General features: G+C 43.2%; 1 protein-coding gene across 1 annotated transcript in view; it reads right to left on the bottom strand.

Annotated features, from left to right (window-relative positions):
* The window catches only part of cadm1b (cell adhesion molecule 1b), a gene marked incomplete at both ends in the record, with an annotated part of 151,852 nt that overhangs the window by 22,101 nt on the left and 110,795 nt on the right, over window positions 1-18,956 (bottom strand). Inside the window, 6 exons of the mRNA XM_083637275.1 lie at window positions 7,578-7,750; window positions 8,073-8,169; window positions 8,879-9,037; window positions 13,107-13,244; window positions 14,402-14,554; window positions 17,529-17,675. Coding sequence (XP_083493401.1) covers window positions 7,578-7,750; window positions 8,073-8,169; window positions 8,879-9,037; window positions 13,107-13,244; window positions 14,402-14,554; window positions 17,529-17,675 — 867 coding nt within the window. The remainder of the gene's footprint in view (window positions 1-7,577; window positions 7,751-8,072; window positions 8,170-8,878; window positions 9,038-13,106; window positions 13,245-14,401; window positions 14,555-17,528; window positions 17,676-18,956) is intronic.

Below are 18,956 nucleotides of genomic sequence, written 5' to 3'. Positions count from 1 at the left end.
AAAATATCAAAACTTTGGAGTGAATACCAAACTTTCCCATAGCCTGAATAGCCCCGGATCAAAATAATAATAATAATAATTAATAATAATAATAATAAATATAGCCGCAAGCGGCGATGCGGGGTCCAAGCTTCCGGTGACTTGGGGGGTATATGTCAGATAGTGCACATTTATTCAGACTTGGTATATGCACAAGTAAACAAAGTTTGGTTGAGATCCGGTGACCTGACGGTTTCCAAGCAGTACTAGTAGTAGTAGTAGTAGCAGTAGTAGTAATAGTGTTGGTAGTAGTGGGAGTGGTAGCAGTAGTAGCAGCAGAAGTACTAAGAATAGTAAATGGTAAATGGTAAATGGACTGCATTTATATAGCGCTTTTATCCAAAGCGCTTTACAATGTGCCTACATTCACCCATTCACACACCGAAGGCGGCCAGCTGCCACGCAGGGTGCTGGCACAGCCATCGGGAGCAATTTGGGGTTCAGTGTCTTGCCCAAGGACACTTCGACGTGCGGACTGGAGGAGCCGGGGAACGAACCACCAACCTTCTAATTAGTGGACAACCCATTCTACCTCCTGAGCCACAGCCGCCACTAGTAGCCAATAGTAGTAGTAGTAGTAGCAGCAGCAGCAGTAGTAGTGGTGGTTGGCTGTTATAGCGCCACCATCTGGTAGATTGGTGTAATTTTTTCCTCTGAGTAGTGGGTGATGTCTTGAAACTTGAAGTAATACTTGGATAGAAAGCAGTTTTTGTGTACAATATCCCTTTAAGTATCTGGACAGAAAGTGGTATTTGGGTAGAACATACTGTCAATACGACAAGTACTTTTCTGGCTCTGCAGATACATATAACATGGTCTACAAAGTTAAATACAACAGTCTGGATAGCTCACTTGGTAAAGCACGTGACTTATGCTAACTAAAGACCATTGCCGCTCAAAGTTCAAACCCCACGTGGGATGAAAAACTTTCAACTTCAGACAGGTAAGTCAGTAACAGTAATTAAAACCCCACATGCTGCCTCCTTATTTTGCGGTGTTTCATGAACTTTTTCAATATCTTGGAAATGTTAGCTGGAGATTGCGTGGCTGTGTTCAAGAACGTGTTTTGCAACAGGAGAGGTTAGTTCTTGTCTCATGATGGAGCTTTTGTGTTCTAAAATCAGAATTTTCAGTTGTCATTGTGTCTTTCCCACACACACATCAAACCATAGGGCGTAGTGGCGTCCACTACAGAAGGTTGATGGGGTTTATCCCTGAAATTGCTTTTGATGACTATAGCCAGCACCCTGCATTGCAGCTTGTCATGCAGTCCATTTACCATTAAGGACATGTCTGTATTACACACATAATCCACCACTTTACATTAAAAGTCTGCCCTGAATGGAGGTGTTTGAACTAATTGGTGTGGGTTGTGCTGTTACAATGGAAGTAAAGTAAAGGTAAAGTCCCACTGATTGTCACACAATGTGTGAAATTTGTTCTCCGCATTTGACCCATCCCCTGGGGGAGCGGTAGCGTGCGCCACGCTCGGGAATCATATGGTGATCTAACCCCCCAATTCCAACCCTTTGATGCTGAGTGCTAAGCAGGGAGGCAAATGGGTCTCATTTTTATAGTCTTTGCTATGACTCGGCCGGGGATCGAACTCACAACCTCCCAGTCTCAGGGCGGACATTCAGACCACAAGGCCACTGAGCTGGACACATGAGTGACAAGGATAATTCAGATTTAATTCTCTTTTTGGACCTTTCACATCTGAAGACACAATAATGTATTGGAATGTTTTTCCTTTCATATATCTGAAAGAAGGCTCCCAGCAAACACAATTACATCATGATGATGTTCTGATATCATCTTTCAGTGACGTCCAGGACTAGGCCAAATCACAGCCGATTTGGGGATCATTTAGACATCTACACAGGAATTGTCAAGAGGACGTCGAAATATGACGTTACCATAAATAGGCATATTCAGTTATTCTGCTATGTACACAGTGTGTATTCAGCAGCGTTATACATAATTATATCCAGATTAACCTTTATTCTACATTTTCAAAAAATAAAACAGTTACCTGGCCGTGGTTTGAACCCAGGACCTCCAGCTTTGGTGTCTGCTACTTTACCCCTACACCATCCTTCCACAGCAATGACAAGGCACGGATATAACCTTATTATGGCATAAACTTGTTTTTATTCAAACGTGGGTGTCAAGTCTTTGTGGATCGGGCATTACTGTGTGACATCTAAACCAACTATGTATTATGCTACAGCAGATGCAGAACCCCAAAACACATTAACCCCACCCAAAATGCTACATTCCAACTTCCAGTAGTAGTAGTAGTAGTAGTAGTAATAGTAGCAGAAGTAGTAATAGTAGTAGTAGTAGTGTTGGTAGTAGTGGGAGTGGTAGCAGTAGTAGCAGCAGTAGTTGTAATTGACCGGTTAATGAGTTGTGGGCAATTTAGTGTTGGCGTGTGTTTCATTAAAAGTTTCGAGATTTATCATTTCAAAACGGTTTCACGTATCCAAAATCCTTTACTAACCTTAGGTCGGGGTAGTCCATAGATGACCCAGAAAAAGTTTTGTGTGATTTGGCCAAACAGTCTAGGAGGAGCTCGCAAAAGTAGGTTTTTGATCAAATTCAAAATGGCGGAAAATCTACCACACAGAAATGGGCGTGGCCTAGTGGGTTAGATACATGATGCTCCAGGGAAACCAGTAGATGTGGAATTTTGATTCTACAGCTCGCAGTTCAGAAGTTATGGACCGACAAACGTGAAATTGGCTGTTATAGCGCCACCATCTGGTGGATTGGTGTAATTTTTTTACTCTGAGTAGTGGGTGATGTCGTGAACCTGTGTGGAAAGTTTGGGTGATGGGGGGTGTATGGTTTCTGAGATCCACACACTTTTAGGGCAGGAAAAGAACAAAAGTAAATACACAAAAGTTTAAACATTTATAATTTCAAAACGGTTTCACGTATCCAAAATCCTTTAATAACTTTGGGTCGGGGTAGTCCATAGATGACCCAGAATAATGTGAAAAATGTGATTTGGCCAAACGGTCTAGGAGGAGTTCGCAAAAGTAGGTTTTTGATAAAATTCAAAATGGCGGAAAATCTAGGCACACGCAAATGGGCGTGGCCTATATGGATAGATGCGTATTGATCCAGGGAATACAGCCGAAGTGGAATTTTGATTCTACGCCTCACGGTTCAGAAGATATGGACCATAACGCGAAATGGTCTGTTATAGCGCCACCATCTGGCCGATATGGGTAATTTTTTGTTTCTGAGTAGTGAGGCACATTTACAATCTATGTGCCCAGTCTGGCTACGCTGAGCCTTACAGTTTCTGCTGTACATACAGTTTTACCGGAGAAGAAGAAAAAAAAAAAAATCGGAACAGATACAATAGGGATCCACGCACTTCGTGCTTGGACCCCTAATAATTAATTGTAGTGACATTGGACTTTGGTGTGAAATACATAACTTTCATCTGAACAGAAGCGAGAGTGATCTAGTCATTCTGATCAAGCATTAAAGCCCCCGAAAATATCATTGATCAAAAACGCAAGTACCTTTTGGAGTCTTCTGATTGATTCTCTCTCTCTCTGTGTCATTCAAGCAGTAGATCTACTTCACACTACTTGGCACGTGCAAATTGTGTGTGAGCACGAGAGAGGGAGCGAGAGACAGAGAGAGAGAGAGAGAGAGAGAGAGAGAGAGAGAGAGAGAGAGAGAGAGAGAGAGAGAGAGAGAGAGAGAGAGAGAGGTGGTGGTGGTAGCTAGCTAGCTAACCTAGCTCAGTGGTTCTCAAAGGTTTTTAAGGCACACCATTTATAAAAACAAGTATTTCCAAGGCACACCTTCACGTATGATTATATATAAATCATCATAACATTTATGAAAACAAGTATTTCCAAGGCACACCTTCACGTATGATTATATATAAATCATCATAAATAAGAAGACTAGTTCCAAGGCACACCAGTAGGTGACGGCACACAGTTTGAGAACCACTGGTCTATCTGAGCTAAGCATAGAAAGAAAGTGAGATGAGCTTACTTTGCCTTTGTAGAATACAATTGATAAATCTTCAAGCCATAATTAGCTTCCCCTGAAGCATACTGTATACATATGAAGCATGCATCTCTGCAACTCATTTGGCGGTTGAAACATGTATTTCACTCAGATGGGTAGCTAGCTAGGTAGCTACCAGGATACTTGTTCAAATAATTGGTTAAGTCTATGTATAAAATAAATTGATAAATAACATTTATGATCTCATCATCACATAAAAAAGAAAAGATTTGGTTAGATTTTGGTTGGGATATATGCTGATGCATCCTTTGTATGAACAGGAGAGGAGAGGAGAACAGGAGGAGAGAGCAGAGGAGATGAGGAGTGCGACAGACAGATGAGACAACAAAAGACCTACATGATCAAAATGAGCCATTGTCGTACAATAGAAGCAGAAGAATAGAAGCTATGAGACTGGGCTGCTCAATTTTCTTAATTGAACAAAGCATTGGCAACATAATGTATAATCTAGCATAATGACTGCTTCATCAACGTCAAGGCCTTTATTTTTCTTTAGAGTTTTACTCCTGCTGCTGAAAATAAAAATAATAACAAAGTTGAATGAGAAATCAGACTGCACTAATTTAGTTTATTTTGATTTAATGTTATGAAAGCCAGCCCACATGTACTTACCACTGGAGCCTTTTGATAGAGCACATTGTCTCACATCTTATCCATTTCACTCTGAAATTGTGCAATTATTGGGTGAAAATCTAACAAGTTCTGGGCTGAGCTAACGTTAAGCCCCCAATGTTTCAAGATCCTATAACAAAACCTCTGGGGACTCACCAAAAATGGTTGCACCTGCTGTGAAAATACCCCCCCCCCCCCACCATTTCTAACAACAACCAATAGGAAGAAGAAATGTAGGTCTACGGAGTACGCAGTTTACTGTAGGGTTGGGAAATTAACCCAAAATATATCGAAACCCACATTTAGAATGTCTAACAGACTTAATCTTGCTCATTTCAATTAATTAATTAATTAAATGAATTAATGTCAATTCGGTTAATACTTTCCCCAATGCATGCGTTCATGAACTGTCCCATTAAAAAGATACTACGTCATGTTCAGTCACATGTCTCTGCCCCGTCCAACTAACGTTAGTCCGCGTTCAGGCGTTCACTCAAAGCGGAGCTGGAGGATGACACGAGCAAAAACACCGACATACAGTACAGACCTTGTCAGAGAACTTTGAGGGCAGTTTAAAAAAAGGAGCACATCTTCATTTTTCATTTTCTTCTTATATAAAAGTGACAAGTAAAATCTCTGTTCTCTTTTTCAATTTTTGTCCCACTGATGATGTCATAGGCATTGTGAGTGACATCATTGTGATGTCATCAGTGATGTCATAAGGCTGGGTTCACACCGACGATGCCTTGCCTTGCCTTGCCTTGCCTTTACCCACGCTTTTTAATAGGCGTCCGTTTTAGTCAACGAGGCTGTGTACACCGGCCGCCTGAGCGTGAACCCTGCGTGTACCCACGCCTTGCCTATGCCTTGCCGATTTTATCGAATAGGCGTGAGTTCTATTTTGAAGCCGACAAGGCGCGTGCAGGCAGGCTTCTTCTGTCAAGCCATGAAAGAAAAACGCACAATATCCGTCGGAAATGGCAAAATCAACTGAATTTCAAAATAAAATTCAGTTACTACAACATGTTGAGCAGAGACAGAGAGATTGACGGGTGGCTATCACGTGGGGCTTTCTCCCCGTCGGCAAACAAATCTTCATGAGAGAGAATAGCGACCGAAGAAGCAATGTTGTTGTGTGCCAGGCTGCCAGCACATATTCTTGCAAGATCACCTCTCTAAAATGTCCGACTATAGTCAGACCTGGTTATACATATCCAGCATCAATAGAACATTAAATATATCCGATTTATTTTACCTAGAGGCTACCCATGACAATTCTGGACAACACGTGAAAAAATACAGTCGGGAGAGAGGAGAGGCGCTTGTGACTCGGCTCCAGGTTCGGCGTGCAAAAGGCGTGCGGTGTGATCGCAAAAGCGTGTAACAGGTTCACGCCCAGCTCGGCGTAGGCGTGGGTTGAGGCAAGGCAAGGCGTAGGTTGTCTGTGTGAATGAAGCCTAAGACTGATGATGTCATCAGTGATGTAAGTGAGTAAGAGCAAAATCTTCTTATGACATCACTAATGATGTCATAGGCACTGATGTAAACTTAAGGGGCACACACACACACCCGCAACAATAGTGCAGGCGAGGCCACGCAGCAGCTGAGCTGCGAGCTGCGTATGCGAGCTGCAGGGCCAGCTCGGCAAGCTGCAGGGCGGGCGAGGCCATAGCGAGCCCGCGCAGCGGTAAAATAAATAATAGTTAATTAATGGTGATATTTATTTGAAGTCATATGGCCCAGTTTACTGACGTGACATGACGTTCCACGGTTTCTAGGTAAGGAAGTCCAGTAACAACTTTTCCAAAACTTCACAGTTAGGCCTATCTGCTGTTGCCACTTGCGGGTCTCTAAGTGCGATGTAGCTTCGTCAGCTTTACACAGTGTGTCATCTACTGCATTGCCTCATTAAACATCTTCTGTTACAACAAACACAGGAGACACCAAAATGTTGGCAGCGTGCCACGACTGACAGTCATGTTAAGTTAAAAAGCCAAGCAGAATCTGCTCATTGGAAGCAGGTGCTGCAGTCAAGAGAAATTCAAACCAAGTGGGCAAAACCGGCCTTGGCATCTGAAGTCTTGGGAGATGGACCGTCTATTGCCCCCTACTGGTTCACTACAAAACAACTTGACACTCCACCCAGCTCAATAAGTCAATGGGACCAAAATCCATCTTCTACAGTATGAAGACATATCAAGTCATATTTCACCTTATAGTCTCAACAGCGAATTTCATTTCTACCAATGTTTCCCCTTATGTTGATTTTTCTTTAAATAACTCTGCCACATATTTACATGAATTTCAGACAGAGCATGTGAGGGGGCACGTCTGTATAATCCTGTTCTTGGTAGCAGCGCCAGCCACAGTTCCGGGCTACACGATGTGCTGTAGCACCATAAAAGGCAAACATGGGATGACTTTTCCTGCAGTTGTACCAACCTAACCTCCAAAAATATAAATGGAACGCCACCCAGAAATCACACTCCCTGAGCTTTGAAACAGGTGACACCACCGTCACTTTACCCATTATGTTCTACTAATCATCATGCATTAATAGCACAGTGGCAGTGGGAATCTTGAACACAAATTCAAGGCTACGTGGATTTATCAGCTGCAGCCAAGTTCTGTCATTTTTAAGCTCGCAGTGCCTTTCAATTGTGGCTTATAGCCATGTAAGTTTGCAATGTTGCACAAATGCCACGCTAAATCCTTATCAATCCAATACAATCCCCTGAATGCCACAACTACTGCAGGCAGCCACATCTATAAAGCTTTCTATCTTAGCAAGACAGATCGTGTCCTGGTGTAAAAGAGCAATGGGTGGCAGCTGAACATCCATTGTGATGACGCATAATACCTACCATATACATAGAGGATGTAGTCGTCGTAGGCCTCTCCCACCGAATTGGAAGCCACGCAGCGGTAGGTGCCATTGTAAGACTTATTGAGGTTCTCGATGTAGAGATCAGAGCCGGTGACCACGGCGTGAGGCGGCACGTCCTCCTCCACTCTCAGCCAGCTGATCTGATGGGGACTGGACAGCACAAATAGCACACGCATCATTCACACGCTGTCTATCGTCGCAGAAATCTGAAATAAAGGTCAAAACTGAGATCATCTGAGGGCGGCCATTGGCGGGCCCTGTCTAATGACGTATTTTCTACACAGCACACAGATAACGGCTAACATTTAAATGCTACAATGAGATGGAAAGGTTAAGGGAGTGCTCAGACGGGCAGAAAAGGGACATAGGACGTGGGAAAGTGACATGTCCTCAGCGATCTGGGTGCTTTGAGGTTATAGCATAAGCATGATTCAGGGTAAAACGCTGTATGTCTGCCTACGTGAATACTCACTGTGGTTTTCCTTCTGCGATACATGTCAAATCTAGATTGTCGCCCTCTCTAGTTAAACCTTCGGGGTATGTCACCACGATCTTCACTTCTGGTTTATCTGAAAATAAAGGCACGAGTTTTTTACATTAGCCCAATAGTACAAGGTTGAACAACACAGCCTTTTCTCTAGTATACCTATAGCCAAAGCAAAATCTAATTATTACGGCACTAAGTCAAGTGTTGAGAGAAATAGGCTTACAAATGAAGTGTAAAGTAACACAGCGTACAGGAGAAGAACATGATTATCCTATGTGCCCAGTAGACATCCAGTCAGTCTACCTGTCCCACAGTAAAATGAGTTCTTTCCTCTTATCAGTGCTAGCCAAACATTACCAAAATGTCAAGCGGGTCCAGTCAAGCTTCCCCCAGCTCTTTTTTCCTTGAAAGGTCAGACAAAACAGTTCTCTACCTGAAAAAAAATTAATATTCTACACAGACTACAAAAGGGTACCTTAACCTTTCTTTGATGTTTAACACAGTGTAAGGCAGCCTGTACTACTTCTTCAATCAATGCAGCATTTAAGCAACACCAAATATCATTTGACACCTGAGCAAAAGTTACTTTTCCCTTGTGGCGACTGCATGCCAAGGGCAGTGGTGCTGTGAGTCTATATAAGTTTAGAGCGCCAAGACTTCACAATCCATGGCTAACAATCTTAGGCAGTGCAAAACATCCTGCACATCTAGGAGCCAGTGATCAGAGATACACTGAGAGTCTACTTAGTCTAGTTCTAGGCAAGAAAAACGACACTTCCAGGGTCACTCACATAGCACTTCCAAGTGTCTTTGTGCCTGGAGCTCCTTTACAGCTGGGTGGTCAATGATGCAGTCCACTGGCACTCCATCGTCCTCTTTGGTGACAGCAAATCTTACCCGGCTGGTGACAGTGAACATCCTGTCATAGGTCTCCTCCGCTGTTGTCTCACCTAGAAAACAATCAGAAACACAAACAAAAGTCAAACCGCCACACGGCACAAAAAAAAATCTCAAATCCCGCAAATGATGCTCACACAGTTGATAAGAAAACACCACAACTCGTCAAAGTGGAGCTTCTTTTCCAATTTCTTTTGCATTTAATTTAGGATTCAATGATGCCGGAAGCAGATGTAAGAGGATTTGAAACGAGCCTCAGGCCTTCAATTTGGACGAGAGCGGCAAGAAGGGGCTGGATTGTTTATATAAGCTTGATAATGAATGCGTCTGCAGCTTGAGGGTTGTTGGGCCTCACCCTGCAGTAATCTTCTGCCCACTAGGCCCCCTAGCTGTCAGAGGGGGCATTCATTTAGAGAGTATTACGATGCCACGGGGGCACGGCATTAGCCGCAGTGCTGAGTGTGATGGTTTACTCGCACTTAATGAAGTGAGGAAATAATTACAGCCCCTCTCTGACCTGCAGCGCGCCTTCCATTTCAGCCGCGTCACAGGGGAGCCGGGCCGGACTCAGCCGGGCCAGAACATTGATGTTCCACAGTCCATGATCACCACTACACACACGCGTGGCCTCTTGATGCTTATTAACCTAACGTAACACACACCCACCCGCCCAAGACCAGCCCGCAGAAAACTCAAATCCCTGGCAAGTGGTCATAGCGCTCGAGGGCGTTACATTTGACTGCTGTGCCAGCTGCTGTGAAAAGCAGGCTGTTTGGAAAGCATATTGATTATTGAGGGATGATAAGTAAGTAACAATAATAACAGCAACAGCGGGTAATAGTAATAACAGTAATAGAAAATGTGACAAGAACTTTATCAAAGTGAAAGAGGCAGCATGCTCTCAATTAGAAACAGAAATTATTCTAATCTACCTACCTACCTACCTATCTATCTACAGTATCTATCTATCTACGGTATGTATCTACAGTATGTATCTATGTATCTATGTATCTATCTATCTATCTATCTATCTATCTATCTATCTATCTATCTATCTATCTATCATTGTGGAATCAATCAGACAAACGATTGTGACATCAACAGACAAACAGTCCAAGGTAATCAATTTATTAACATTTCAAAAGAGCAAGACCAAAAATGACCAGTCTGGCATTATGTAGAACAAATAAATATACAAACTGACCGTAATCTTAAATGTTTATTGTATTTGTAGATTTCAGTTTGCATAGCCTATAATATGTTACTGTAACTGTAGTCTGCACATGACTATTGTTTGATCCTATATCTCCAAAATGCATTGCAAGTAGGCTATTACTGATACAGTATAAACATTAGTTAATCCCAAATATCTGTAGTTACAGTAAACTGGAGTGCATGTGCGTGTGCGCGCATGTGAGAGAGCGTTACCATCGGTCGGTAACGCTCTCTCACAGGCCCACACACACACACGTTAGATTTCCCTTATCAGTTGCTGCTTAGCTATTGGTAATGGTAATGATTTCATTTTAGATTTGAAAATATGGAGGTGGGAAAGTTAGTTCTGAATTATGTTCTGAGTCACATAGACCCACATTTATTGTACAGGCCAATGAATGCTTGTCACTTATCAGGTTATCAAAAGCTAAATGAGGAAAACAACTGCGGATCAGATGGTGGAAGGAGGCAAATCTGAATGCAGAGTGTTGCAGCAGAGACGTCAAATCAAAGGTCCTTGTGAGCATCAACCACTGATCAAACCGGCCGCAATCAAGCGTAGCCTCCTCTCAGGGTGACTCTCTCTCTACAGTCTGCTAGCATCATGCACAGCAGCTCCTGATCACGGTGATATAACAGTGCTATAGTATTAATATTACTGCCATCAAAGTTGAATACATTTCATCTCTTTTACACTCATTATATGCTCAACTCACTCAACAGTACATTTGCATGGAGATGTGTGCCAACAGATAAATTGAATGCGATCGAATGTGATTGAATGAAATTAAATTATTATTTTTTAACTCAACAACGAAAATTAGTTTTTCAATATTCAGATTCGATTGAACTGAAAACAGTTAATTAATAGTATTATTAATGTAAAAGAAAAACACTGTTATACTGTATGTAGTACAGATTTGCCAACTCTACTCAACCTTTCAAAGCCACCATTTCAAATTCAGCCCTCAGAAAAGCTTTCAAATTGTGGCAACTGGGCATTTAGGGGAAATAGCAGTAGCTTGCAGAAATCATAGACGCCCCGAAAGGCGAGAGAACAAAAAGTTAATTCTCTTGGTGGATCCAAATAAGTTCCTTCTAATGTTTTTCTCCTCTGTTTATCTAAATACATTAACTTACCAAACGAGGGGTAAACATTTCAATTCTATAATGTCCCAGGAGAAGAGCTGGACTCAACTACATTTAAATAATATTACATTTGTCACTTATGCTAAAAAGGACCGTAGCCAACTTGCGGGGAGTCTTTCCCAGTCCTGAACCTGCCAGCGTGATAAATGGTTGCACAACCAATTGGGACAATTTGAAAGTGTGTGTTTATATTAGCCCACAGACTTCTTTGCTGCTGCCACTATACAGTCGTTAGCTTGCCCACGCACAGACAGAAGATAAATACATGATCACAGTGGTTCTATAAAACAGATTTGTGCCTTTTAATCTCAATACGTGCGAGAGCTAATAAATAGCTTAGCACATGTGTAATGAGAAGTGATTTGTTAGTCCTGGGGTACGTGAGGACGTGACTCTCTGGCTCTCTATGTGTCTACTGCCACTATGGATTAGACCAGCTCTGCACATCAGGCGCATCTCGCTGATCTAACCATCCTGTTGTCTCTGCCTCCCCTACACAAGACTCAAACATCTCATAAACAGAATTTGACTTCGACTCCTGTAGGGAACACTGGAGGCACAGATGGCATTTAAGCTTCAGATTCGCTCTTGTCTAAATATTTCATCTCTCAACAAGCCAAATGAATCCTCACCATTCTAATAATTTGACAACAAGCCCAGAGATATCCACACTGTGTAAATATGATATGACCAAAATGAATATCCTTCTTGCCGTACAATAAGTAGATAATGAATAATTGATCACCCCTAATCATAACTGAGAGGTAATAATGGATTTTTTGCACCACCCAAGATTACAGTATATTGGCTACCCCTGTCCCCAGCAGAGTTCATAACCATGTTTACCATGTAAGGTAAATAAATGAGATTACAGGGTTGAGAGTAATTCAAGTCTTAAAACCATATAGTCCCATCCCCAGTAGAGGTAAAATGAAACAAAAATATTCATAGTAAATATTTAAGCAACTTTAAAACAGGCATCTCATCTGTGAAATGAAAATTAATGTACGGCCATGCTTTTAAGACAAATATCTTACCAAGCCTTAGGCTTTCTTTTGCCATGCCACCCAGGTTACAGGTTCACTGAAGTGCAAAATAAATACATAAATACAAAATTAAATAATAATAACTAACTATTAACTAACTAAATAACGAATGAACTAACTAGCTGACTAACCAACTAATTAAATGAATAAATACATATTCTTGTATTTTATGTTTCCTTTTTTTCCTTTTTCCTTTTTTTACAACCACCCAGGTTACAGGGTCGCTGAAGTGCATTTTCTTTTCAAAATAAAAGTCCCACAAAAATAACAGCAGCTCAAAGTTTTACAGTATGTGTCACATGCCAAGGCACATGTATATGTATATGTACAGTAAGCAGAGGGTCGGTCTCGGCAGCAGGGGAGACCTTGCAAAAGTGTGGGGGTGGGGAAGGCGATACTTGATATTGTGTGCAGTCGTGAATGCATGGTATGATCATTAACAGGCTGAGCAAGCAGCCCAGCCTTATGTCCAGGGGATCTTACGCAAAGAAAACACAGCGATCTTTCCGCAGTATATGCTGGACATGATTACCGCCCATGGTGTCTCCTATACATGTCAATCAACATAATAAGTACAACACACATTCATGTTTTGGGGAGAGAAGTACACTTTTGCTCACAGAAGAAGCCCCTCTAGAGACCTGGACTTGGAGGGAAGTGGACAGGCCTGGAGCGTGTGAAGCAAACTGGCGGAGGCTGTTATTCTACTGACCTGTCAGTTCCTCCTCTCCTTTCATCCATCTGATGGAGGCAGCCGGCTTGCTGCCCATGGCTGTGCAGGTGAGCTCCGTCTCGTTCCCCTCGCTGACCACATCCTCACGGCTCTCGATGATTGGGCTGCCTGGAGGGACTGGCGCCACAGCAACAGTCAGGAAGACATGCATGCAGACACTAGCAGTCAAAAGTTTTGACACACCTGATGCAATGTGATTTAATTCTCTTAAAGCCAGTTTGATCTTAGGGCTAATGCTTAACTGCTTGGAATTGGTTTCTTAGACAAATATAGAAATAGGGAAATTGATGCCTATGTATGAATTTCCTTCCAAAGCCTTTGCCTTTCCATCAACGCAAAGGGCGGCTACTTCAACGAATTATAAAATATAAATAGTTTTGATTTGGTTAATACTCTTTTGGTCGCTGCATTAGTTTGTGTTATGTCATAGTTTTGATGCTTTTTAACTATTATTCTAAAATGTGGGAAATAATGAAAATAAAGAAAAACGTGGTGTGGTTTTGAATGGTAGTGTACAAAGGAACTCATACCAAATATTCTGCTATGCTAAACTGTGAGGACGCCAACTGGTGTTGAAAAACCTACAGTTATTATATCTATGCGAAATAGAATTAGTCACAGTTGTCCCCTGCCCCCAGAATGATGAGTCACTGCACGCAACTTGCTGAACTTCAGACACTTGATTAGAGAGAAAAAATGTCAGTGGGGTGTTTATTTCGAGGACTCTCCAACGCGACCCTGCGTTCGGAAATGCAGCTAGGTTTCAATTGTACAACTAGAGTAATTACTTTAAAGTGTTCTTAATTCCTTTCAATCCCCCAGGATGTCTGCGTGTATAATAAAGCTTAACTAGAGTAATTTCCCTCCAAAGCATCAAAGTGTGGCACAGCTGACTCTCAATAGGGAATCGTTTGGAGCAGCCAAGTCAACATTCACCAGGATTCACAGAGTCAACACAGCTGCCAAAACCAACAGGGTCTGAGCCATCAGTCTCAGCATCTGCTCCTTTTCGTTATGCTGTTGAGCACTGCGAGAGCCTAATTGGCTGACATTTTGTTTCGGGTTGCTAAAGATAACAGGATCAACGATTACTATTATTTCATATTCACTATCTATAATGGAGGAAAACACAATAAGAGTGTGTGTGTGTGTGTGTGTGTGTGTGTGTGTGTGTGTGTGTGTGTGTGTGTGTGTGTGTGTGTGTGTGTGTGCGTGCATGTGTGAATTCGTGCGTGCACTCGTGTGCACGCTCCCACATGCATGCTCGGGCATACCCAGGACAGTGATGTCTGCGTAGGCTTCCTGAGGAGGATCTGTGTAGAGCTGGCACACATAGCGTCCCTCATCGGAGAGTGACACGTTGGACAGAGACACCCGCAGCTCGTTGTCAGAGAAATTCACCAGCTGGAACCGGCTGTCCTTCAGAGCTGTGGGGAGACATGCGAGACAGAGACAGTGAGGATACCGAGTATAGAGAGACAAACGTTATGGGAGACACGCAAGCCAGGGGAGGGAAGAGGGAGGGAGGTTTGGAAGAGAACAGAGAGAGAGAGCAGAGGAATGAGAGAGAGAGAGAGAGAGGGGGACAAAGGAGAGACAAGGAGAAAGTGTGAGAGAGAGAGAGAGAGAGGGGGACAAAGGAGAGACAAGGAGAAAGTGAGAGAGAGAGAGAGAGAGAGAGAGAGAGAGAGAGAGAGAGAGTGCGCACTGCCCTTTAGTGGGCTTTCTCCTTAATTGAGTAAAAGAAAAGTGTGTTTCAAAATGATTCATACAAGTTGATTTATAAAGTAGCTTTCCAGTCCGCAGAACACTCGCACAGACAGGAAGTGTGAGGAGGCGTGCTCGTGAGGACTCCTAACAAGCCAAGAAGTCTTTAAATGGGGCTGCTGCCGGTCATGGCTGGATGCATCAAACTCACATATTCCAGAAAACGGAGAGGCATTCAAACATACATAATGAATCAAATCACAGTGCGGAGGTGGAGAGAGAGGGGTTTGATGGCGGAGAGTCGAAATCAAAAGTAGCCAACTGTCTGTATATTTCAGCCTGGATAGACTGGCTGAATGTTCCTTTCGCTGTAATGTTGTCAAACTAGGTTAGCCGTCTCTCAAACTTTTCACTCGGCTGTTCATTTGGGTCAGCCCTCATCCCTAAGCACTATTTTACATAAACACCACCATCAGTTGATTTGACTGAGAGGCCTTTTGATGTTTCGACCTGCCTTCTTGATCAAGTCCTCTCTGCATCTGCGGAGCTAACGAACTCAATCCAGCCCCCTATCTAAAGCACGGGGAGTTATTCCTGTCAGGACTCACTGTCTGCATCTTCATCATTAAGGCAAGGTTCTTGGGGGCAGCGTCAACATGAAACCTCATCCCCGATAATTTGAGAGCTCTTTGGAAGTCTCTCCTCAAAGGCAAAATGATGACACTGATGCAGCTTGAGAGTCAGAGCCTCCTGCTAGGGGAGGACGACCCTTCATTTCTGAAGACACTGAATCTAGTTTATACGAGGCACTTTCATAACTGGCAGGCTGCTTGCATAAGACCGTGGAGGTTAGGAAGATGAAACCTTTGCAACACAAAGTCAGACAAGTCCTGAGGGAAGAAGATACAGTCAAGTACAGTGCTGGTGTGGAATTAGCGACATCATCATACATGGAGTTCCAAAGTTGGCTGTCTGATCCAAAAAGCTCATTCATTATTACAGATAACACTGCTAAATCACATGCCACATCAAGCACATACAGTATTAGTGGAATACAATCTTTCATCCCATCGAGAGCTGCTCAGCCTCGAGCTACTTGTATATCGTAATTCATTTCAATTTTTTGCAGTGGAAAGTTGTTTATTTGACAAGCCGGAACACTCACCGCTACCGCCAGGCTGTTTTAGTATATGTGTGCATATCTGTCTCTGTGGCTGTTCTTGTTGTGTTTTCTTGTGTATGTCGCTGTTGTTTACCTCGTATACAAAGAGCTGCCACTGTGCTGAGAAGCCCTGTTGACAGGTAACAATGCCACGGGCAGGAGGGGGGGCCCCCGTCGAAACCGGCAGTCCTTTAGGAAGACAGCCGAGAATAGCGGTGCCATGGAGTTCACATGGCCCCACCACCTGAGCGCGGCTCCGCTAACAGTGGCAGCCGTCCAATAAGCTCGTGAATCGAACAAATTCAGGTCTATTTTGAGATCAGTAGGCGCTGTGATGACGCTGTCGCACCGAATGAGGTGGAGGGAATGACAAAGCGATGTTTGCGAGGCCACATGGAGTGACTAAACCAAGAAAGAAGAGGAGAAAGTTGGGTTAACCTTGTGGAAAGACTGTGTATCTGGTCTTGTGAAGAGTTGGTTTGATGTAAAAACAGTACTGGCCAATACCTGCGACCTACAGTAGCTACGCACTTTGTGTTTACTTCGGTAAATTGAAATTGACTTGGGTGGATTGAAATGACCGCTCACTCTCCGACTCATCAATACTGTTTTACACAACATGAGTCAGAGGAGAGACTTCTGAGAGTATCACATAGCACTGCCTACTGTAGTATTCATCCATTCCTCTATGCCATGTTTTCAGGCAGCTCTGGGTATTTTGTACAAATATGACAAAGATGTGTACACTAAAACTCCCCTGGTGCTGTTTGCATGCCAGAAAATGGAGCACGCCTCCTGCTATAGTGCCCGACTTGTGAAATAACAGCTGGGACGCAATATAGACTGAAACGAAGGGTGTTTCTCCCTCACCTTGAATCCTGGCTCAGATCCCAGATACAAACAAGTAAAAAGCAGATTCAAACTTCACTTCAAAGTAGAAGTATAGCCCATATGCTCATGCATAATCATAACGTTCAATACCCTAATCTAAGAGATTATCGTAAAATCGAATAGTGACAAGGACACAAGACTATTCCCATTATGGCCGCACTGTATCTTATCGCATATTAATCTTGAAGCAATCTGAGGTTAATGACTTTATGCAAAAAGGGCAGAATTTCAAGGACAGACAACATGCTGTTTACACACACAAGCTAACCCACTGAGAGAATATTGTTATTGTTAGATATTATTTTGTCCAGAATTCCATGATGACCATGGTAGATAGATAACAGTGAAACTATGATCAAAATAGTCTTCTACATTGTCCAATTGTCTTAATGTATGAAGTCAATGGTAACGTTAACAATTCATCAATTTCCTGGGGACCCCCTGGAACCCCCTAAAGTTCACCTGGTAGTCCGCGGACTATAATATCAGATCCTTTAACATTAATGACAAAAGCAGGGAGATTTCTTCAGCACAGGAGGTCCTGAAACATGGCATGGGAGACCAGAACGTGGTTGTAAAATACCCAAAGAAAGGAAGGTATACGTATAGACGATGTGTGACCGAGGTGCAGCGGCACTTACGTCTGACGTCTCTGAAGTAGATGGTCTGTCTGTTGGGGTTGAGCAGCTGGATGACCGAGTCGTCGTTGTTCTTCACTCTGCAGCTGATGGTGGCCATTTCCCCCTCGATCACCGACACGTTATCGGACGCCAGGTTCTGACCGTCGACTTCGCAGGCACAGACAAACAGAGAAGAGAGAGAGAGAAAATGTTCAAATGAGACGCATGCATTTCTACCTGGGCATTCATAGTCCCGTCAAATATTTACATTTCATACAATAGGGGGAGCTGTGTGTCAGCAGCGCGTACACACTCGTGCAAAGCTTCGCAAATAGGCCCTATGTGTAGATAGGCTATAAACTAGATTGTCAGTTTGCAGCCGTGGCTAATCCTTTTAATATAAGAGGCATGTGCAATGTTTGTCACTATTGATCTCCCCCAGCTCAGAGTGGGGCCTGTGAGTCAGTGCCAGATGGGCTGCAAGCTCCACTGCCCACGAAGGAAGGGAGAGAAGAAGAAGAGGGTATAGGAAGAAAAAGGGACAAAGAGAGAGAGAGAGCATAATAAGAGAAAGTGGTAGGGTACAGTGCAGTAGACATGAGATGGGTGGGGGGGGGTGGGAGGAGGAGGAGAGGGGGAGGTAAACAGAGAGGAGATGAGTCTGAGCTGGATGCTGCTCATGGTTAAGCTTATCAGAGTCCTCCATCTGAGGCTCCATGTGAGCGATGTGTGCTCAGCGATGTTCTGTATCTCTACGAGGAAAAAAGGTGCTGTAAGCCACTGAGTCACACACTGAGTCACACACTGATTTTGGCATTGTTGCCAGAGACGCAACCTTGATCGTCTTAACTTACGCCGTACACACCTTAACGTTACACCTATTAAACCCTCTGTCTTAACGTACACTGTACACACCTTAATGTTAAATCTAAACCCTCTGTCTTAACGTACACCATACACACCGTAACGTTACATCTATTAAACCCTCTGTCTTAACGTACACCATACACACCGTAACGTTACACCTATTAAACCCTCTGTCTTAACGTACACCATACACACCTTAACGTTAGACCTATTAAACCCTCTGTCTTAACTCATTGAGTGCCAATGACGTCTAAAGACGTCAATTCAAATAGTAACGTAGAGTGCCAATGACGTCTAAAGACGTCAATTGCGTTGTTTGACGGTGGGATGTGGATCAAAGCCTGATGCATCTCCTGTAAAAATATGGTGGATGTTGAGGGTGTATAAGCTATTTTACGGACGCATTAGGTGGCGACAGTGCTCTCCAGATTAGAGAAAGGTGAGGAAAAACAGCAGAAGAAGCCCCGTGATGAAACGGAAACCGATGCATGCTGGAGTCAGAGCCGTATAGATTGCTCTGGCTGGAGCTAACGTTAGCTGCGAACAGCAGCCAATCCGCTCCCACAACTGAGCCCCTCTGTC

Source organism: Poromitra crassiceps (assembly GCF_964638095.1).
Source record: "Poromitra crassiceps genome assembly, chromosome: 5".
Classification (NCBI taxonomy): domain Eukaryota; kingdom Metazoa; phylum Chordata; class Actinopteri; order Beryciformes; family Melamphaidae; genus Poromitra; species Poromitra crassiceps.
This window is presented reverse-complemented; position numbering and strand designations above follow the sequence as displayed.